General features: G+C 36.3%; 1 protein-coding gene across 3 annotated transcripts; it reads right to left on the reverse strand.

Annotated features, from left to right (window-relative positions):
• Positions 1 to 55: 55 nt before the first annotated feature.
• Positions 56 to 19,542, reverse strand: LOC120623794. 3 transcript variants are annotated; one of them, XM_039890036.1, is made up of 8 exons: positions 19,420 to 19,542; positions 13,277 to 13,809; positions 6,841 to 7,034; positions 5,742 to 5,898; positions 4,843 to 5,008; positions 4,104 to 4,291; positions 3,002 to 3,184; positions 56 to 898 (listed from the first exon to the last, which is right to left on the reverse strand). In XM_039890036.1, exons 2-8 carry the CDS (start codon positions 13,436 to 13,438, stop codon positions 725 to 727), a joined length of 1,224 nt encoding a protein of 407 aa, XP_039745970.1. In that variant the 5' UTR covers positions 13,439 to 13,809; positions 19,420 to 19,542; the 3' UTR covers positions 56 to 724. The 3 variants fall into 3 exon arrangements, with proteins under 3 accessions (XP_039745970.1, XP_039745972.1, XP_039745971.1); XM_039890038.1 differs by having other exon boundaries at positions 13,277 to 13,413; positions 19,420 to 19,530; XM_039890037.1 differs by having other exon boundaries at positions 13,277 to 13,804; positions 19,420 to 19,530.
• Between the last annotated feature and the right edge of the window lie 1,846 nt (positions 19,543 to 21,388).

The raw sequence follows: 21,388 nt of genomic DNA on the forward strand, positions 1-21,388 counted from the left end.
CATTTTTTTAAACCTTTGTAGTTAAAATTTACCAAATCAAAAATTGAACTTAACTTGAACGAAGCCGCGGGCAAAAGCTAGGCATCTATGTAGATGACACACATTTACATAAAAATCTTCAGGGCAAATTTGCTTTTTTAAATACATGGACCTTTCATGGGGCTTTGAGGACACATTATATTATTATTCTAGAGACAAACTAATCCCACGTATACTATGTATCCAAAGCATTCTGGTTTTTACATGTAAAAATATGCAATAGAAACACACTTATCGTATGAAACGCAATCACACGCAAATTGGTGCAGCGTCAAGCGACCCTGCTTTCTGAGTCCAAAGCTGTGGGTTCGATTACCACAACTGGAAAATATTTGTGATATGAACATGAATGTTTTTCAGAGTCAGGGTGTAACATTTTGTATAAGTATTTATGTAGTCATCTTATAACCCACTCACTAGTGCTGATTAGTACCCGTAACAAATAATGTCCAGATCGACATGGGAGGGTGGAGGGGATGTTCGTAGATTATGCTACTCGTGTGACCAGTTATTCCTTAGAACTTACACGTAGCACGTCATAGACAAATAGTCTATTGAAAAATTACAGCTATGTCTGATGTCAACTAACATTGGAAACACGGGACAAGGTTACACACCAATTCTCCCACCTTGAGACCAATTTTTCTCTAGCTTTAATCTTAATATAATGGAAGGTAAATTACCGTCAACTATTCGTGATTTGTTTAGTACAATTAAAGCCAGGTCTACACTGGCATTTTATCTGTCCATTACTATCTCTAGTAAGCCAGGAGCCACTGGAACACGGGCCCTGTGTGTAGAGGATATGGCAGGCTCCGCTGAATATGGCTGTTCCTTTTCGAGACGTACATGATGACATCTGAAAGTGATTTAAAGATTTCTGATAAACTAAACAGGAAACTGCTTATTATTTCTCACCTAAAAAGAACAGATCTTCATATTTAAGTACGTAGATAATATATAAGGATACACAGTGGCGTGCATCTCATAGATGCAAATAAGCAGTACATACCCTGACCTCAGGGCCTCTCAGACCATAAGGACGACTTAAAATTGAAAAATTGAAAAAAAATTAAACAATTTATAGAAAACTATAAAAGCGCCATCTAGTTAAAACCGGCCGAACTTCTATGTAAATCAATGGACAAGTCCCGTGTCATGGTTTAGAACTAAAATAGACAAACTGCATAATATTTCGACTATATTTTAATTTTGAGTTGTAAACAGTATCCCTAAATAAAAAGTAACGCTTTAAATATAATTTAAATCTCATAAAATTAGCTGGGGTTTTCACGATTAAGTATCCATTGCCGGGCAAATCGTTTATTCGTCGCTCGAATTAATGCGCCGCGCCGCCGCGGTCTCCATAGAAGCACGGCGATTGAATGCATCTGTCGTTACTTGTGTGCACCAGCACACAAGGAAGATCTGGTGTGTAGTGATATAATCGCGTGCGTGCTTACACAATATTTGGCTCTTTCTATGTGTGCGAGTTTTCCAGGTTTCCAGTATAGGGGTTTCGCTTGTGTGCAAATCTTAAAAGCACTGCTTACGGAAATTTGAAATCCAAATGTATGCTTTGTTTTTTTATAAGCACAAGTAATTTGCTTTGTTTGTTATTGTTTTAAACGGCAATAATTCTTTTTTGTAGTTAAAAAATTTATCAATGAATTTTATTACATTCAAGATCTTTAGAAATTTATAAGTACCTAATTTGTTCAAAAAGTATATTAAAATAACCAAATTAAAAGTTGCCGAATTATGTTAAATAAATTATTAACGTATACCAGGTGCCATTGGTAACTGATGAAGTAATATTCTTCAAATGACAACTTTTAATAGCATTTGTGTACTAAGAAAATATTACGGACATATTTTGACTATGATATTCTCATTATCGCTGGCGATCGCTCAGCGCCATTATTGTTTACCTTTTACCTTCTGTCATAACAACTTATATTCACCGAATTAGAATTAGGTAATTACTGTTTTTTTCGTTTGCTGTACGGTTGTTTGTAAATAGTTACAATTATTATTGTTAACATGACAGTGTACTGTTTGTAAATTATTGTGAGGAATATTCTTAGTGTAAGAAAGTTCTTATATTCGGCGTGTGATCTGATGGTTCAGTGTGCTTGGAAAATGTAGGTAAGTTTAGAGCTAATTCTTAACTAACGTTTAATTGAGATTATTCGTAAAGGAAGGAATGCACCTACAAGGAGCGGCACGTAAAAAGAGCTCTGACTGACTTACAGAAACAGGCGAATAGCAGTGATCAATGTTTTGTTTCATTACTTATTTATAATAATACCTATGTTTGTTTATTGTTTACACTAAAAAACATTATTTAATGTAATTGCCGCAATGGCAGACAATTTTAAAAACTCGCTAGTCGGTCGTCTCAGAGCTTACTATACCTACTGGAAATAGGAGATGATGAGAAGATCTACATGGGTATCACAAACAATGTTAGGTTAGGTACCTACTCACAAATAAAATTTTACAGTAACTTCAAAATAGCATGTTCAGTACCTATTTTTTTTTATGCATACCCTGACCGAAAACCCTATGCACGCCACTGAGGATACAATAACATTAATTCATTAATTCAAGGTCATTAGCGTTATGAAAATATAATAAAATAATATTAAGCTGAGGAATTAATAAAATCAATAAATAAACAATTGTTCAAACAGCCCGAAACTCTTAAATATAGAGCAATAAAATTTACTAAATGTTTTAAATTAACATAAAAAAAATCTGGAAGAAGAAATACTTGACCTCGATTATAAGGGCTGAACCTTAGCTTGATGCTGCGGTCGAAACCCAGTACTCACCTAGATCGGACGACCTTAAGAAAAGGCTTGCCATACCCAGGCAACCTTCAGGACCTTCAAAAGACATCTTACAAACATAAAATTAAAGTTTCTTACAATTTTTTTGCTTAGCTGGAGACAATTACCTCTTTCCTAGCACAGTGTTGGTTCTCACAAACACAAACTCCGTTATGGCTAAGTCCATCCAACGCTGGTCTCGCATCGAAGTCAAAAGCCAGATGCTCCCCAACTCGGCAAGGTTCAGCTGCACCAGGTCGATAGCATCGTCGCCTCTCTGGAACGTACAAGCGACCCCTTCCGCAAGGTACCTGGAAATGAAAATACTGGTATTAAGTGCTTGTGGAAATGAGGATATCATGTAGATTTCGTAAATGGAATACTGTACAAAAGTCTTCAGAGGTTTTATTTTAAAATTCATGTAATGTCTTTGAGGGCCGGCCTGGCGGTCCTAGAAGAAGAACTGATAGGTGACATCTCATTTATCTTATAGGTAACCACTAATTATACTCGAGAATAATAAGTGGTTACTAGTATTATACTTTAGTATAATAGAGGACAGTGTAGATAACACTTATCTCTTTTGTTATCATTGGACAGGGTGTTGTCACATTTGCTTCTTACCTCCAATTGATTGACGCTTTTTTGGCGTTGTTAGTTAAGAAACTGGAATACAAGGTTTCAAGGAACTAAAATTAGCTTTACTAAACAATCTGCAATAATTGTCCCAGACTTAATCGTATGCCAAATGGGTATAAGACTAAGAACAATGAATAAAATTCTATTGTACAAAGATTTACTGAATTGACAGGTCCAAAATAGTGTTCTCCTTTTCACAGTGATTTCTAAAGAAAAGGGTCGAACAATTCTTGGACTTCATCATTTCAGTTTAATTTAGAGATTTATATCATCTTAGGTAAGTACAAGATTTAATCTGTCATTTATATGATAGCCAGTTTAGTGGTAATTTCACAGATATTCTATAGTTAGTTCATCTGAGGATAATATTATAGTCCTTCGAGGTGATAATAGAGGTCAGTGCTCCGTGAGCAGACCAAAGAGAAAGAGCAGTGGCGTAAAACTGAAATAGTGAAGTTCTTAAACGATCCTAAAGTTCCTAGAGGGAAGAAGGAGGACAATCACTAAATCTCTCCAACAATGAAAGTTAAAGGCGCTGCACAGAGGAGGTCAATATTATGAGTATGTAGATTAATCTTTTCAAGTTCTTACCTTGACACATCGTCCACCTCTTGAAATCATTTCATCCTGCCCACAAGGCCCTCTCGTATAGAGCCTGTAGCAAGCCCCGTCTGGTGCGCGTGCGTGGAAGTTCTTGCATTTGCACTCAGCGCGTGACCCGTTGCCTGACACTTCGGTTATCCCGAATACGTGACCTTTGGCGCAGGGGCCAAGTGAATCTGGAACGTTAAAAATTTGGTTCAAAAAGTTTTCTCGAGTAAATTGATTCTGTATTTAAAGGGAGTCTTATGCGGTACCTAATGTGTCACAAATAGTGGGTAATATAACGTGTGTATCAATATCATTGAGAACCAAGTTCTAAGCTCGCAAAGTTTACTATTAAAAAATTATTTATTTCACGTTTTACAAATATAAATGCAAAAACCCTTTACTTCAAGTAGGTCTTGCTTTTAGGCACGTTTGAAACGTCAAATTTGTTGAGACTGTTTGTCTTGACGCTGGGTGTCCAACCCAAAAAAGCTGAATCCGGGTACAATTTCTGATAAATTTTACCCTCTTACAAGGGATAAATTTTATCCCCTAACAAGGGATAAAATTTACGTGACTACCTGCGAAAGTATAGCAACAGGTTTATAACTTGGATACTATTCCCCCTTGTACGCCATTACTCGGAGAGTTGATAAAGCTGTGGGAGAAAATAAAGTCTTGTCCTAATCCGGGGGAGAAATTATATGTGCATGATTGAAGATGGTAAATAATTATACATTACCAAGTTCATAGCACCCAGAAGTGTCGTTATGGTACTGTGGCAGTTGGGGTTCACAGCCGCAGCGGGCCCCGGGCAAGAACAACTGTCCGCGTTCACACGGTCCTCGAGAGTAGTGAGCGTAGCAGCTGCCGTCTACTTCCCAATAGTGAGGACTATCTGGTAAGCACTGGAACGTGAGAGAGCTGGTGGTATACAAATTGTTTTATTTACGCAACTTATAAATTATTTTCATGAGCTTCCCAAAATTGGTCCTTACGTCTAGTGACCCAAGAGCTGGCGCTTATTTAGCCCAACGGCTAAGTCTAGCTATACAAAGGGGCAATAGCGCCAGCATTTTGGGTACCATGCCCATAAGTGAACAGTTAGACGGCTTATATTTTTTGGTAATAATATTAACAATAAATTTTAGTTTGTTATTATTATTTCCGTAGAAAAGTATATTTTTTGTTAGTTCATTAATAAAATTATTAACCTTACCTAATTAATAACAAATCCTACATCCACAATACAAATTAATTCAATCACTCCCTGCTGCCCTGCGTCTGAGGTATCATAAAGTTGGTATCTGACTTTCTAGTGAAAGAATTTGAATTGTTAGTTACTTCGTACATCGTTTCCGTATATCAAATCGAATGGAAGGGCGAAAAACTGAAGACCTTTAGCTTTAGTATAAGATTGCAATCGAGAATTGGTTTTCATTATCCTGTTTTTTGTTTTCTAGCGGCAACTGAAATACTTCATCTGTGAGAATTTCAACTGACCAACTTATAAAGTACAGCCTGCTGACCGACGGACCGACAGACATACGGATGTGTAGCGGAGACTTAGTAATAAAAATTACAGCCACAAAATACACAATCCAATTTACAATATCAACAAGCAATAGCAAATTCACTAACCGTGCAATAAGCGAGTCCGTCACCCCCCAAATCCAATATGGTGCCAGGATAGCATGGACCCTGAGTCAGCCTGTAGTAGCAGCGACCGTCAGGCGGCCAGTAGAGCAAGGACTCGTCCGCGCATTGCTGCGGCCTCACGCACATACCTTGCCGTTCACTGGAATACAAAGCAGGTTAAAATATTAGTCATGCTAACACCATTACTAGGTATTTCGGCTTTGATGGTAAAACCGTGGTATTCTATGAGTCAAGACTTCGATATTTAGCACATAGAAATAGAGACATTTTGTAATACCTTCTTTGGAAAATTGAAACATATTATTATGAAATATAACTACAAATAAAATTTAATAAAATTCATATGTATTTCGGTATAGGCCAAATAGCAAAATAGCTTTTTAACCGACTTATATAAATATAATCTAATGTTGTAACGACTTAGAATAATTTAGAAGGTATGTTTCTCAGGTGTTGGATAGAGTTTCTATCTATATCTATACAAATATTTTGTTTGTTTGTTTGTCTGTACCCAATAGGCTCCGAAAGTACTGGACCCATGGATGGATTTCTTCGCCAAAAGTAATATTAAGTAATATTGGCTATAATTTATTTAAAAAAAGGAGATCCTCAAGAAAATTGCAATAATGTAACCCATATATATATATATATATATATATGTATATACATTTATACATATATATATAACAATTATAGTTAAGTCGTAATAGCAGCTTTCGTGTTAAAAAGTTTTATTAGATCGCCGGTAGAAACAAAAATGGGTGACAATAGTACCAAGTGTTATTTATTTGTATCATCAAGAGTATCTTAATAGCAGTCAAACACTTTTTAATTCATTCCAATCGGAAATTTAATGTAGAAGTTATCGAGAGCTAACAATAAGTACTATGCCTACTAACAAATCGTAGTTGAAAAAGTGGAAGCCGCGGGCAACAACAAGTACCTATTCATATATATATATATATAATTTGAGAAAAATTGCTCAATGGTACTATCCTCCAGGCAATTAGAATCTAGCTAATTAGAAGACTCCAGTGAGAGTGATAGTGATATCAAACTTCGTCTCTAGATGCTTACCTACCCTCGCATGTTAAAGGACTCTTCGACCGGTGCGAAGTACTCGCCAGCTCGGCAAGGTCCCCGCTCGAAAAGCTTATGGCACGTTTTCGTGTGGGGCAGCTGGGCTGTGCCAGGAGGGCACTTGCACTCCGCGACCGTCCGCCCGCCTAAGCGCCCTGGACTCAGCTCTTGGGTTTCTGGACATGGGTGGCCTTTCTGAAATAAAAGTATACTTTTGACATTATTCTTGTCCACGTCTCTGGCGCAATGGTAAATGCTGTGGGTTATAAATGGGAAGCCCCAGGTGCGATCCCTGGCAGGGTTAAGCTAGTTACCACCATACCTATTATTAGGAAGCTATTTTGCTTTCCAGTAAGATTCAGCATAGAAATTCAAAAATTCAAAATTCATTTATTTCAAATGGGCCTAATATAAGCACTTTTGAAACGTCAATTATATCTGTTTGTAGTGACTCTAGCACCGGTTCGTAAGGCAGGTTATATTAACCGAGAAGAAGCCGGCAAGAAACTCAGAAGTTGCTCTTTTCCAACATCATTTTACAATTTAACGATCTTTGTTCTATCTTGTGTGAGCTGAAAGCGGTGCGGCTTGGTTCCAGGCAACCTTGTCATTAAAAAACCGATTACTACATGGTTTATAGCTGTCATAACCTTTACAGGTTAGTCCGGTATCATCTAAGACTGCATAATACTTATCATTAGGAGAGATGGTTGTCAAGGCCTAGTTAGTAAACCGGAACAGAAAAATACGGTATTTTCTGTTTCATTCTAAGGATAAAAGCACTATTTCAAACAATAACGAGATCAGAGAGGATATAAACACAACATTAGATGAGATGTTTATGTTACCAACGATGCAGTTTGTAATTTAAGAGCGTAGTGTTCGTATCCTCTTTGATCCTCTTGAGATTGTAGCTCTGTTTGTAAATGGTGCGATTGGACGCGAGATCACATCAGCTATTAAATAATTTAACGCGGTGTGATGGCGCAGTTATGAGCGCTATGGTATCATAGGTGGGAGGTCTCGGGGTCAATCCCCAGTGTATTCCATTTTTGAGAAATTTATTATTTCTGAATTTTCTCTGGTCTGGTCTGGTGGCATTCATTGGCCCTGGGTAGATAACGATAGAAACGCGTCGCCAAGCGATTTAACGTTCCAGTATGATGCTCCATACCAAACACAGCTCTACTACTACTTTTAACTCAGTACTACTTTTATTTTTATTTCACGAAGCTACTTTGATTTTCGACTACGAATTATTGACGTATAACTTGATTCTTCCAGCGATAAGATGAACCCGAATAGACGGACAAAAAAATCATCCTAAAAGGATTCCATTATTCCATTATGCGATTCGGAATTCAGAACCCAAAAAATAAATAAAATGACAAATATGTAGTTAGATGGTCCATTATATAATAGGTATAGTTTACTTCATATAGGGAAGTAATTAAATACATTTTTGTGTAATCTTAATCCTACATTCGTATACCGGAAATCACGTACGAGGCACACCAAGTGTCAAGCAATTGTCTCCTCTTATACACACACATAAAGTTGAGAATTACGTGAATCATTATTTTGACAACTGATTTAATCTGCCATTAAACGGTGCACGATGTGAATGAAAATATTTATATGGCTACTGCTTTACGTGCAGGGAATAGCTTTGTTAAAAATAGTACTTGTAATGAAAATAACACTTAAATATATCATCTTCATTATCTCATCAACCCATTACCGACCCGGGTAGACTCATGAATGAAAGAATGAATGAATACACTTTTATTGTAAACCAAAGAAAGAAGTAGTTACAGAGATATAAATACATATCAAGAGAGTACAATTTGGTGGCCTTATCGCTACATAGCGATCTCTTCCAGGCAACCAATGGCGTAAAAGGAAAAAACATAGAAAAGAGGACTCATGTGTCCGTAACCACCACAACGTAAACCGGAACCAAGTCATTCAGAAAGGAACACAGCATTGCAACAATGCTGTTTAGCGGCAGAAATAAGCATGGTGATGAGTACTTCTCAGCTGGGCTACAGCGGGCAGGAGACAAAAATTATACCCACCAATTATGTCCCCTAACTATAGGATGGACCTAAGGATAGGATAGGATACAACTAGCGTGTCCACTTGCTAAAGTACGGGAACATGGAATAGAAGATGTTTACCACCGTTTATTATTGAACATAACATATTATTTGTATATTATTTCTCTGAGAGTTGATAAAGCTGTGGGAGAAGACAAATTTTTATCCTTTCCGCGAAGACATAATTGGCTCATGCTTGTCATGCTGGACGAGCTCTGTCACAAAACGTTCTACTTCTTTTCTAGCCTCTTGTGGTATTTCGACTAAGTTAAAAGAGAGAGTGAGTGTAGTGTAGTGGGCTGCTAATCCGGTAATGATGATGTCTCTTCTTCTTTTTCCCCTGGGCTTGTCTCCGTACTTGTTCGGCCGGAACTTTCCGTTGTAAGTTGTGCCACTGGACCAGCTCCCCGTTGGGTCAATCCAGCCAGCAGGGCTCACTCCAGAAGCTTAGCAGGTCGCCGAGGGTGTCTCATCAACCATCACTCTTTCTGCCATCTCCTAACAGGTATCAGATATTTCTCCGAAATAATGAACAAATAATACCTACTCCTATATTATAACGAATTACCTGGGCGCTGTGGTTTTAATCTGAAAGTCCCGAAGAATCTTGAGAATCTTGTGCATCAATGCTCGGAGAGCTAATAAAACTGTGGGAGAAGTTGATTTTTTTTTTCTCAGGGAGAAAAATGTCTTTTGACCGTGTAGGTCAAAAATATTGATTTCATTTGTAGCGGGATTACGTACAACATAATTCGCACCATTATATGAATACTATTAAAATATGATATCATAATACGCTAGAAGCAACGACAGTACTATTTTATATGTATGCTAGGCCATGTCGCGTCGTGAACTGTAAGAATGACCGCACGCTCAACAAATTGTCTTACGATAAACAATAACTAAATAAATGAGCCTTATCTTGAAGGGCATTAGATCTACGTGGCAGATATCAAAGCATCAGGTCTACGCAGTGATGAGCCAAACTACGTAACTTAGAAAACTGCGTAACTAACTTATCAAATTACATTTCCGTACCGTCTCTCCATACGAGTACATTGCAAGGTAGGTTTGCTGGTAGGTCAATTGTTATGTTTCTTTGCTAATCCACTTAAATTTGACATTATCGTTTTTTTATTTGTAAGTATGTTTAAGCGGTTATAGCGTGGTAGTTAAGACCTCGGTCTCACCTTTGAGGGCCGGAGTTTGATCACCGACACAAAACTTACTTTTCGATGCTATGTGCGTTTTCAAGCCATTAAATATCACTTACGTTAACGATAAAGGAAAACATCTTTAGTAAACCTGCATGTCTGGCAGTTTTCTTTTTTTTTACCACCATACACATATCGCTATCCAGTCCCAAAGTGAGCGTAGCTTCCGTTATAGATACTAAGATGACGGATGAATATTTTTATGAATAAAATACATAAGTACATACAATATGTATTTTGTTAAGTTTATTTTAATTGTAATGGAAGAGTGGAGTCTTCTGACACAGGGGTAGCAATAGTACTCTTAAAAGAAGGCTTCAGCGATATATTGATACCACTTTGTTTGTTACCGAAATAAACTATTTTATTTTTTTTATTTGGTTAGCGTACTGCGCATATTATGTTTGGTAAATATTTTTTTAGTAGGTTTTGCCTTGGTAAGTAATGATAACTGTATCATGTACCCAAACACGCTAATACTGAGCAGTCTCAGTTTTATAGGAATGGCAGTTATAACAGACAGAGGCCTATGCGACATCGTACCGGCGGAATGCCTTATCGCTAGGCGGGATATCTCTTTCGGTAGGGTGGTAACTAGCCCCGGTTGAAGCCTACCGGACCAGTGAAGATTCATCATTATCATCCCATTTTACTTTACTTAAATAAAAAACGCCCATAACTCCGTAAAGTTCGATGCACGTAATATATATACTATATAATATATATATATATAATATATATATATATAATATATATACTACGACAATACACACATCGCCATCTAGCCCCAAAGTAAGCGTAGCTTGTGTTATGGGTACTGAGATAGCTGATGAATATTTTTTTATGAATATAATACACATAAATACTTATAATATACAGATAAACACCCAGACACTGAAAAACATTCATGTTCATCACACCAACATTTTCCACTTGTGGGAATCGAACCCACGGCCTTGGACTCAGAAAGCAGGGTCGCTGCCCACTGCGCCACTCGGCCGTCACACACGAGCGCACGTGCCGGGATTTAACTCGGTCCCTCCGAAAAGGAAGCTAAGCCCTAACCATCGCCTATTGATCCGGAGGTAAAGATACAGAAAGCATATATACAGAGCTCCAGAGTCTCCGAGCAGCCGCGGTTTAATACGTCCAATTAAACATCCGAGCCATCATTAGTAGGTACCTATTGTAAGCCTTAGTACAAGAGTTGCTTTCTCGCATCCGAGGAGTCGTTTTCGCATGATATAGACTTTATAAATATCGTCAATGTAAAATGGACCCCATTATTTAGTTTTAGAATTGCAAATCCTGTACATCGATATTTGTTTTAACAATGTTCTGCCAAATCCCGAGTTAAAGAATTCAGGCAAATTCGAGCTTCACGACAATGGGAAGAGCTATTTTACTCCGATCTTCTAGTGTTTCCATCCTTGAAAGCGACTCCTCGAGCAAGAAAATCTTGTACTAAGCTTACTTATGTACTATCTGTCGGTACGGTTGGTCTGAGTGAGCAGACCGTGACCGACTGGCGACTGATCCGTGACTTCGCTCGCTGACCCACTGCACTTATATGCGTGTCTCTCAAACATAACTCATTGTCTGTCTGTTGTGCTGAAGTTGCAACAGTTGTTTTTTACGAACGTAATCGTTGATTATATCACTGTATTATGAATGAGTCCCACGCGTTGATCTCGAAGCATTGCTGCAAGGAGACCTAGATCCAGTCACCCCATACCTAAGTTACTGTGTTTTTATATCAAGTAGTTCACAGTTGGTAAAAAGAGAAATATTATTAAAACTATTAACTATAATCAGAAGGGGGAAAACTATTTGTCACCTAGTAAGACAAGGTGAATTTATTACGAATATAATTGATGGAAAAATAGAGGCGAAGAGGGCGTTAAAGACCGGAGGTTGTATGGGACGAATAAAACGAAAGGTTAAGGTGCAGCTTATGTGCCAAAGAGTTCTAGTGGGAACGTAATAACATACAGACAATAGGTGAGGCATCCATGAGGATTTACCCCTCAAAACAAGAGGCATATTAAGAGATGAAATAGATGGCCATGGATGTGAGTCAAAGAAGAAGAAGAAGAGTTCTCAGTAGCAGCTAGGAGTAGGCACTGTAAAACGCGCTTTGATTGCACATTGATTTTAGAAAAGTCCACGTAGATTTGAGTAACAGTAGAGCTTCTCGTGACAGAGCTCGTCCGAGGAAGTACCATGGTCACTAAAACAAAATGTGTAATGTGTTCTCATTCTCTCGACTTTAAAAAAGGTAGGAGGTGACTCTATTCAACCTAATGCTTTTTTGTTTGTTACACGCTTTATATTAGCTTCACTTGTATGTTTGTTTGTAACCGACTTCTTTGGGCGCGATTTTGACCCACTTTAAACGGAGAGATATCTTTCAAACTTTGTAGACATATCGAGGACCGATGACAATACACTAATCTGAAAAGATTATTCCAATTTTCACTATAAAAACTATGATTTTTTACTAATTACTACAGCGCCATCTAGACCCAAATGTAAAAAACCTATGCCGTTCGCGTACCTAACAAATTCCACAGAAAACATTAAGCTACTAGATGGTAGAGGGCGTTAGCTATTACTTTTTAATTGCCTGTTTTAAATAATAATTAGAACTTGCATTTCGAGAGACGGGCACACTGAATAAAAAAAAATATTTTATCTCTTTAAATAATTAATTGGTAACCCATCCAGGGTTACCGATTAATTTTGCTCTAATAAAAATAATAGATCAAGAAAAACTAAAAAAAATCGAAATTAGTTTAGTTTTTTATACCAAGCGTGTTTTTTTAGTTTGTTTGAACTATTTAATTATTCGCAGATAACTTCATCGTTTTGTAAAATTTAAAAACTACTGGAACTCTCCTTGCTTCTGTATAATAAGGTGTACGAAGTATATGATCTTTACCCAGTAACTTTTTACGTTTTACTTGGCACCGACTTAAAAAATTTGTGGAAATTATTTATTTCTTGCTTTTAATTTGTATAACAAAGTTCTTTTTTGTCAAAAAAGTTATCGAGTTTCAAATCACAAGGATTTTAAAGAAAATTTACTTCGTGTTATATAACTTTAAATATTAAAGTAACCAACCTTGTAAATAGTATAGCATTTCCCATCCGAAGGCCAGTACAGCATCAGCCAGCCGCGCGGATGCGACGCGCAGGGGTTCCTTCTGACATCCGCCCAGGGTGGCGGAAGCACTGCAGCATGACCTCCACATAGCAGTGCTGCTATCCACAACCAGGAAGCCATTATTGAAGACGCGTTTTCCAGAACAAACTTCTTTATTCACATTTTGCTTTTAAGAAACTATACTGCCTGCTATAGCGTGACTAGTAAACACCATTTTAATATATTTATCTTACCACTATGTGTTTCAAAAGTTACATAATTCACATAATCTCATTTGGATCACTGTTTCAATGTTGCTCACTTATGTCACCATAATCAGATTTTTATTTTATTTTAAACACTATGCTATTTATTTTAATTATCCTTTATTTAATTTTAATCGTTCGCTTCATTCGTTTGTCATTAATATTTATATCCTTATTTTCTTATAACCAAGATTCACTTTCAAATGATCAAAAGTCGTTGCTACTCCGTCGGCTCCTCGATCTACTCTGATAATTTTTTTAATGAAAGAAAAATATAATTTTTTGTAAAAGGCATTTTTGGTTAGTATATTAGTAGCACGTAGTTTTTTTTTAAATAGTTTTATTTATATATAAATTATACGATCGATAATTTTGTCTAGTGTGATGTGGCCGTGACCACACTAGACGTACTGCCTAGATAGATTTAGCGTTCCGGTAAGATTTCGCATAAAAACCAAGCAGGGTTATTTATTTAATATACTATTATATATATATAACCGCCCCTTACAGATTAGCTCGCTACCGTCTCAGATGAGATTACAGAGAGATTAAATGAGATCGGCAAAAGGCAGACGAGGTCTGACCAGTCAGCCCCCTTTCTGAAGCCATGCGTATTGCGGTTCCGGGACGGACGGTCGGGGTATGTAGGAGGTTTCAGTCCGTAGGTCACAGAGTGTTGTATTCAGCGAAGTCGGGCATGTTAAGAGGTATTAACTGAACTGTATTAACGTCCATGAGGATGTCTTCCTACAAGGGAAATAAAAATAACCTATGATATTCTCAGTCCATTGGACTCTATGCTTAAAATCTGTTAACTGGCTGCTCTTTGGCATATAAGGCTAGGGCGTGAACGAAGGACAAACAAACGCTTTCGCATAGTAATATTAGTTGCGATTGCCAAGAATCGTGCAAGAGAACAATACCGAATGTCTATTTCTTATTCCATCATCTATTAAAGCCTATTTAGTAACAGTACATGGCCGCAATCGCCCGCACGCGCAAATTGCTACAATGTGGTGTAACGGTTTATGGGTTACCGTTTGATTCGCCGCCAGCTGGGCTGAATGACGAAATATATTTTCCATCTATAAAGCTAGCTTCTATAGAAATTTACGGTGATGTCACACACAGACACACACACATACACACCCACACAATAATATCAAATTATATTGTTTATAACGATTATAATTATCAAGTGGCCCAAAGAGTATAAAGAATTATTTTTTAATTACGTGAAACTAGACTAGGTAATTAAGTACATTACACAATGTTGCTGTGGCCTACTGACTCAAAAATATAGACTAGATTTATCGATGCCGGAAAACTTATTAGTGCATTATTCTGAGTGCTGCTAAATTAAGTTCTTTAAAAATCTATGTAGTTCTTCATTGAGAAAACAAACTTCATTATTCTTTATCATATCTCTCATTAACAGTTCCCCATTTTACACGATTCAGTAAAATTATCTCAATACTTTTGTCGTTTCTCGTTTTCTTTTTAAAATGTTTGGGTTAAATAAAACATAGTTACCTACTATTTAATATTATGTAGCTATTACTGAGTATTTTGGTTATTTATTTTTTTATTATAATACCTCCAGTATTTGGACAAATACTATCGATATTATTGTAGATATTTTCTTATTTCCCTTTAGATAAATATAGTTCTTAAGCTATTATTGAAGGGCTTTCGGATTTTTTGTTTTTTTTTTGGGTTTCCCAAAATATTTTTTAAAACCCAAAGTAACAGACAAAGCACAGACGAAGTCGCGCGCATCGGCTAGTTCTGACCACTACAAATGTAATGCCTACTGAATTAAAATTATCACAGTGACTCCATGGCAGATTTAAAGCTTATTTACAAAGTATAATGTAACTGTTATACAATAAATTCCGTTTCCAGCCAAGTTTAGTAATCGCAAAAGTAAGTCAGTATTCTAATTTACATGTATTAACATCTTTTCTATTTGCATACGAAGTTGCAACAAAGATGATATGAAAAAGAAACTGAGTTTTGTGTAGAATACGATAGTATTACCGAATATGTAGAATTTATACTAACGATATGGGTCTCACAGAAGGCTCAGAGTCGCTCAGCGGGCGATGGAGAGAGCTATGGTCGGAGTAGCTTTACGTGATCAAATCAGAAATTAGGAGATCCGTAGAAGGATCAGTACCTATTACCGACAAAGTTCAGCGATTTGCAAAGCTAAATGGGCGGGCCGCATATCTCGGAGAACCGGGTTCTAAGGTGCTGGAATGGCGACCCCGCACAGGTAAACGCGGCGTTTGTCCGCCCCCAACGATATGAGCCGACTACATCAAACGAGTCGCTGGGAGCCGCTGGAAACAATCCACGGTACTGCGTGGATTTTGGAACTCCCTACAAAAGACCTATGTCCAGCAGTGGACTTCAATCAGTTGAAGTGATGATGATTCTATCATAATTAATTACTATTTCAACTTTCATCCTAAAGGGATTAAATTTTGGGGGTGAAAGTTATATGAAAGTCCGTCGTTATTCAAATTAAATCTATGAATTTTTGATTAAGGTTAGGTTGACAGTTAAAATAGTACCTAATACTGTTTCAGGATTTCTAAAATTAACCCTCAATTAGGGTTTTAATTGGGGGTGATAGTTTATTTATTAGAACGCGATAAACTCTGATTTGAAAATATTTTATGCTTAGATAGCCCAATTCTTGAGTTAAGTAGGAGATTGAGACGACGCGGGGGGTCGGGGTATATTGTGTGGGTTAGCGGAAGAAATTTTCTATGTGTAACAAAAGCAGAAGTTCTACGCAGACGTAGCCGCTAGTAATTAATTAAATGTAATGAAATGCGAACGCTAACGAAATCTTAGTAATAACTAGGTTTGGTTTAGCAGCCTAAAATCTAAAAGGAGTTTTCTCATCCTGTCCTCAAATTATTACCATCCTGCCATTTTTTTCTACTTAGTTTAGGGTAAGCCTGCCTGCATTAATATTTATATTTATGCAATATTTGATTGAACTTATGTTAATTATGATATAGCTATTTATATCGAATAATAATAATTATATATATATATATATATATATATATATATATTTGGTAACTATGACCCATCTACACTATTATATACAGAATAATTAAAAACTAAACTAAATTTATATCCCACCTAGGGGCACAGGCCTCCTATCTCATAAGAGACAGAGATTTAGAGCTTTCAAAGAATAGTTTAAAATTATTATACCTAGATACGTTCTCTTTATCACTATGGCAGAATCAAATTTTCGTGAACGTTTTGATACAATAAATATTAGAATCATAGAATGTTATCAACAATATCAACTGCTTCTCTAATGCCACAAAAAGTAACAATAAAATTAAATGAAATGGATAAGAAGGTATTTACGTAACACTTCCATGAGGTAAGTTTAAGATTTAGGTATTAAAAATAAATAACTATGTATCTTAAACCGCGTTTCATATAATCACCACAAAGATTTGATCCAAAGTGTTATAGTATATTTAGTTATATTTTTTAAACTATTGGTGGACCGTGGTGGGATTCGAACTCGGCTCCCCGAAAGTGAAGTCGAGCTCCTACTCCGAATGCGCTATCACCGCTTCTATGTATACCTAATAAATTATAATGTATTCTACACCAAGTTAAAAAACATTATTATTATATATTCGTGCAAAATTTTCGTCTCTTCATTTGGGTTGACAAAAAGCTCACGAATATAAAACAAAATGAATTTATTTCATTCAAGAATTTACCCTAGAAAAATACCCTTCGTTTTTTTTATCATATATAAAATGAATTGAATGATTGAAAACTTTTACGTGTTTTTTGTTACTTTGAAAAAATACAGACACATTTGGTGAGAATTTCAACCACAAGATACGTATCTAATACCAGTTTATTCTTATCATTATTTAGATTTCCACCGCATTTTCATCATCTAAACAGTTCACCCATTAACTTAATATTAGTATTAATTAACTAAACTTGCTATGTTGCCTATCTAACATCGCGAATACCTACCACTAATTAATCTTTTTTTGTACTAAAAGTTTAATGTTAAATAAATAATTTATCTTAACTTGGTGCAGTCACCTTGAGATAATTATCCCGTAACAATTCAATGTCAAGAAAAACATTTTCGCACGAGTTAAATTACCCGTAAAAATACTCTTAAACCAAATAGGTAGTACATCTATGATAAACCACTACGGGGCACTGGTACGGGCGTACGATTTATTTGATTCCGGAAAATTCAATGGTTTTCACAGGATTTCAAATTACCTAAAACCTCACAATTCAAAATGTATTTATTACAAAATTTATTTATATCAAGTAAGCCTATTTGATAAGCAATTTTGAAACGTTAATTCAATCTGTTTGTAGTAACTGTATCACCGGTTCGGAAGGCAGATTCTAACGAGAAGAGCTGACAAGAAACTCAGCAGACTGCTCTTTCTCAACATCATTTTACAGTTAACAATCTTTAGAATTTTCTATCTTGGGACATATGAGAGCGGAGTAGTCCATTTCCTAGTAGCCTTGTAGAGTAGAGTAGTTTAGCTAGAAATTAATTCAAGAAACAGTCCGTTTAAAAAAAACGTGTGTGTTCGCGTTTTATAGTCCGAGTATAACTCTTGATACCTCTCGATAAGATACATAGCTAACACGGGTGAAATTGCGGGGCACAGCTAGCATTTTCATGGTCGTGGATATACCTGTTAGGCATCATCATCATCTCATGATACCGCGTTCACTGTCGTCATTCAGCGCGCTATTGGATAGCAATGCTCAATGGGGTCTACTCCATGACGTGCGGCATACATGATACATATACTACAATGCGGGCCGATACTGAGAGTTTTCGACAGAAACATCGAAAAACTAATAACTCTTGGCCCGACCAGGGAATAGAACACAAGATCTATAGCATCTAAATGAGTAGCAGAACATGCTAGCTATAAGAATTGTATAATTTAAAACTCATCGTAATAAGATTGCCCACTCCACTCAAATTACTATACAGTAAGAAAAGCCCTGAAAACCTCTAAATTAGTCGGAAATATCCCGACCAAAACATAAGTGGGTAAAGCTAAACAATCCGTATCTTATTATTATCACTAAGTTTGTTAAATACCTAAACAAAGTTAAAATTACGTTAAAAAGTAAGTAAAGAAAATATTACCTAAAAATATAAAATAATAAATCCTTATCCTTATCTCTACATAATATTGTAAATGAAAAATTTTGTATGTTTGTCTTTCCTTCACCCCCTAACTTCACGACACCTTTTTCAAGGTAACAGTTAACTTGATTATTTTTATATCGTTCTATTAAAGTAACTAATGCCCATTTTCACGAAACCAAGACGTTGCCTATATCGATCACCTAATGATTTCACCAACTGTTATAATATAACTATTTATGAATGGTTGATGTATGCCTAGGAATCTTCTTAGATAAGGCGTTACTTATTTAGGCATTGCCTTGTTTGTCGTTAATGAAAACGTACAGAGTTATATTTATAAGGAGTAACTTTTCAGTAATTTTAATAATTTAACTTTTTATATCATAATAAATCCAACAGGGTTATGTGTGAACAAATCAAGTTGATTTTTAACATAGAGTTAGTTAAAAGGAAGGGGGTGCTACTTTTTGTTCCAAAATATCATACAGATCCCACGGGATTTGTAAAAAATACCGCAATAAATGTGGACCAACGCGAGCGACAGCTATTTTAAAATAAAGAAATATGTATTTCACCGTTTTTGGAAAATGATACAGTGTATGGATTTAGTAAATAATAATACGAAGTTAGTAATAAATAAAGCATCACTTAACTACCTTTATCCGTTTTAAGTAACGTTTAAGTAACTGTTTACAAAAGGTTCGATCAAATAAAGCCTATATCACGATACACGTGCGGACGCTATTCACGCAGACGCACGTACGGGCGTCACGTATCACGGCTAAACATTTACTGAGTGAGTACTGAGTGCGGAGTGCTTTGAGCTTTGGAGAGGAGTTCATATTGCTGCTATTTCGTGTCGCTATAACGATGGCAAGATGGTGTGATAGCGATTTACTATAGGTATGGATACAAATGGTATGTATGCCCTTGGAACCTGAAAGAGTTCAGACGGTTATATCCTAACCAAAACACGTAGTATAACAATTAATGAATTAACGTATTATCAGAAATCTCTTACGATTTATTAAATAGTAAAGAAATCAAAAGAATAATCACATTTTTAAGTTTCTTTTGATTCCTTAGTAGAAATCTTATATTTATTACTTAATTATATCAGTAGTACAGACCTAAAGTAGGTCAAAAAGAATTGAGTATCTCGAAAAAAAAAGTTACTCAGGGGTTACCATAGGCCGGACAGCTCTGAGCTTAGGAGTTCAATATTACTGCTATTGCGTATAGCGCCATAGCGGTCGCCTTAGCAAGACGGTAAGATAGAGATGTAAACGATGATTAACATCTAATAATAGTATATAGTATCTAAATAAAACACTTAGTCAAGTAGATTCAAGCTAGGTTTCCCAGACTAAAACAGAGTACGGTCAGATTTCTTCACAAAAAGAAACTTTTGCTAATTGTGCTCAAAGCATTTTAGCTAAAATCCAAGAAAAAAGTTACATCTCTGAAATCTGTGGACAGAGTCGAGTCGTTTGATTCTGTCCGGCGCGGCTCAGATATTATCGTCGAGCGTTGGCCGCCATATTTGATTACATCATGTGTTAAAGCTACATGAACAGCAATTGCCTCTGCCGTTCATATCTTGCCGCTCGTAAATTTGAGGCCTTAGTTAAAAGTGACTACGAGATCTCCGTTCCGCAAACGTTTTAACGTTAAACCCTAAGAGGCTAAGATAATGATAAAAAAATTGAGTTTATGAAAAGTAACTGAGTTGTTATTGCAATACGTAATTGCGTCCTTTCTTTTAACAAAGTAAACATGTCTTATCTCAGTGATGAAATGTTGATTTTGATCGTTAGCACGTTACACCTTTACCTTTTTATATTTCCCTTTTACAACACGTTACACACGTCTTACAAAAATACAAGGTACAGAATTACTGGGAACTTTGAACTCAGTTTAAGTAATGTTATTAATAGGTCCATTATATCTTACTTGTATTATTATGTAAACAAGATTTTTATTACTTTTTAGTATAAAGTGTGTACACATATATTAAAGCAAGTGACCCGTTCTCATTGTGGGAGGAGACACGTGCCCTGCAGTGGGCCGGTAATGGGTTGATATGAAGATTAAATAAAGTATTTTATGATATACGATGTGGCCTTCGCATCAGTTATATGTTGTGGTCTTCGCTTAACATAGGCATAAAGTGTGGACTTCGTTTTAGTTATACGGTTTAGCCTTCATTAAGATGATACGGTGTGGCCATTCGCTTTAGCTATACGATGTGTTCCTCGCTTTTGTTGTACGTTGTGGCCTTCGCTTAAGTTATACGGTGTGGCTTTTGCTTAAACTATCGCACCGAGAAAGAGAGATAGTATAGAGAGTGTAGAGATTGACTTAACAACTAACCATTGCCTAATGTTCTCAACCCGGAATCGAACCGAGGGCTGCCTGGGAAACTTCTATGATTACTTATTCGCACCACTACGCTAGCTTTACATTTCACTTTTAATGTGGTGTATTATTATCTATGTCATTTATTTTCAAATTATTAAATGAATGAATGAATGAATATACTTTTATTGCACACCACAAAAAGTACATAGAAAAAAAAGAAAAGTATAACAAAACAACGTATACAATTTGGCGTAGGTATTACTA

The sequence above is a fragment of the Pararge aegeria genome, chromosome 5, assembly GCF_905163445.1.
Source record: "Pararge aegeria chromosome 5, ilParAegt1.1, whole genome shotgun sequence".
In the NCBI taxonomy this organism is placed as follows: Eukaryota; Metazoa; Arthropoda; class Insecta; order Lepidoptera; family Nymphalidae; genus Pararge; species Pararge aegeria.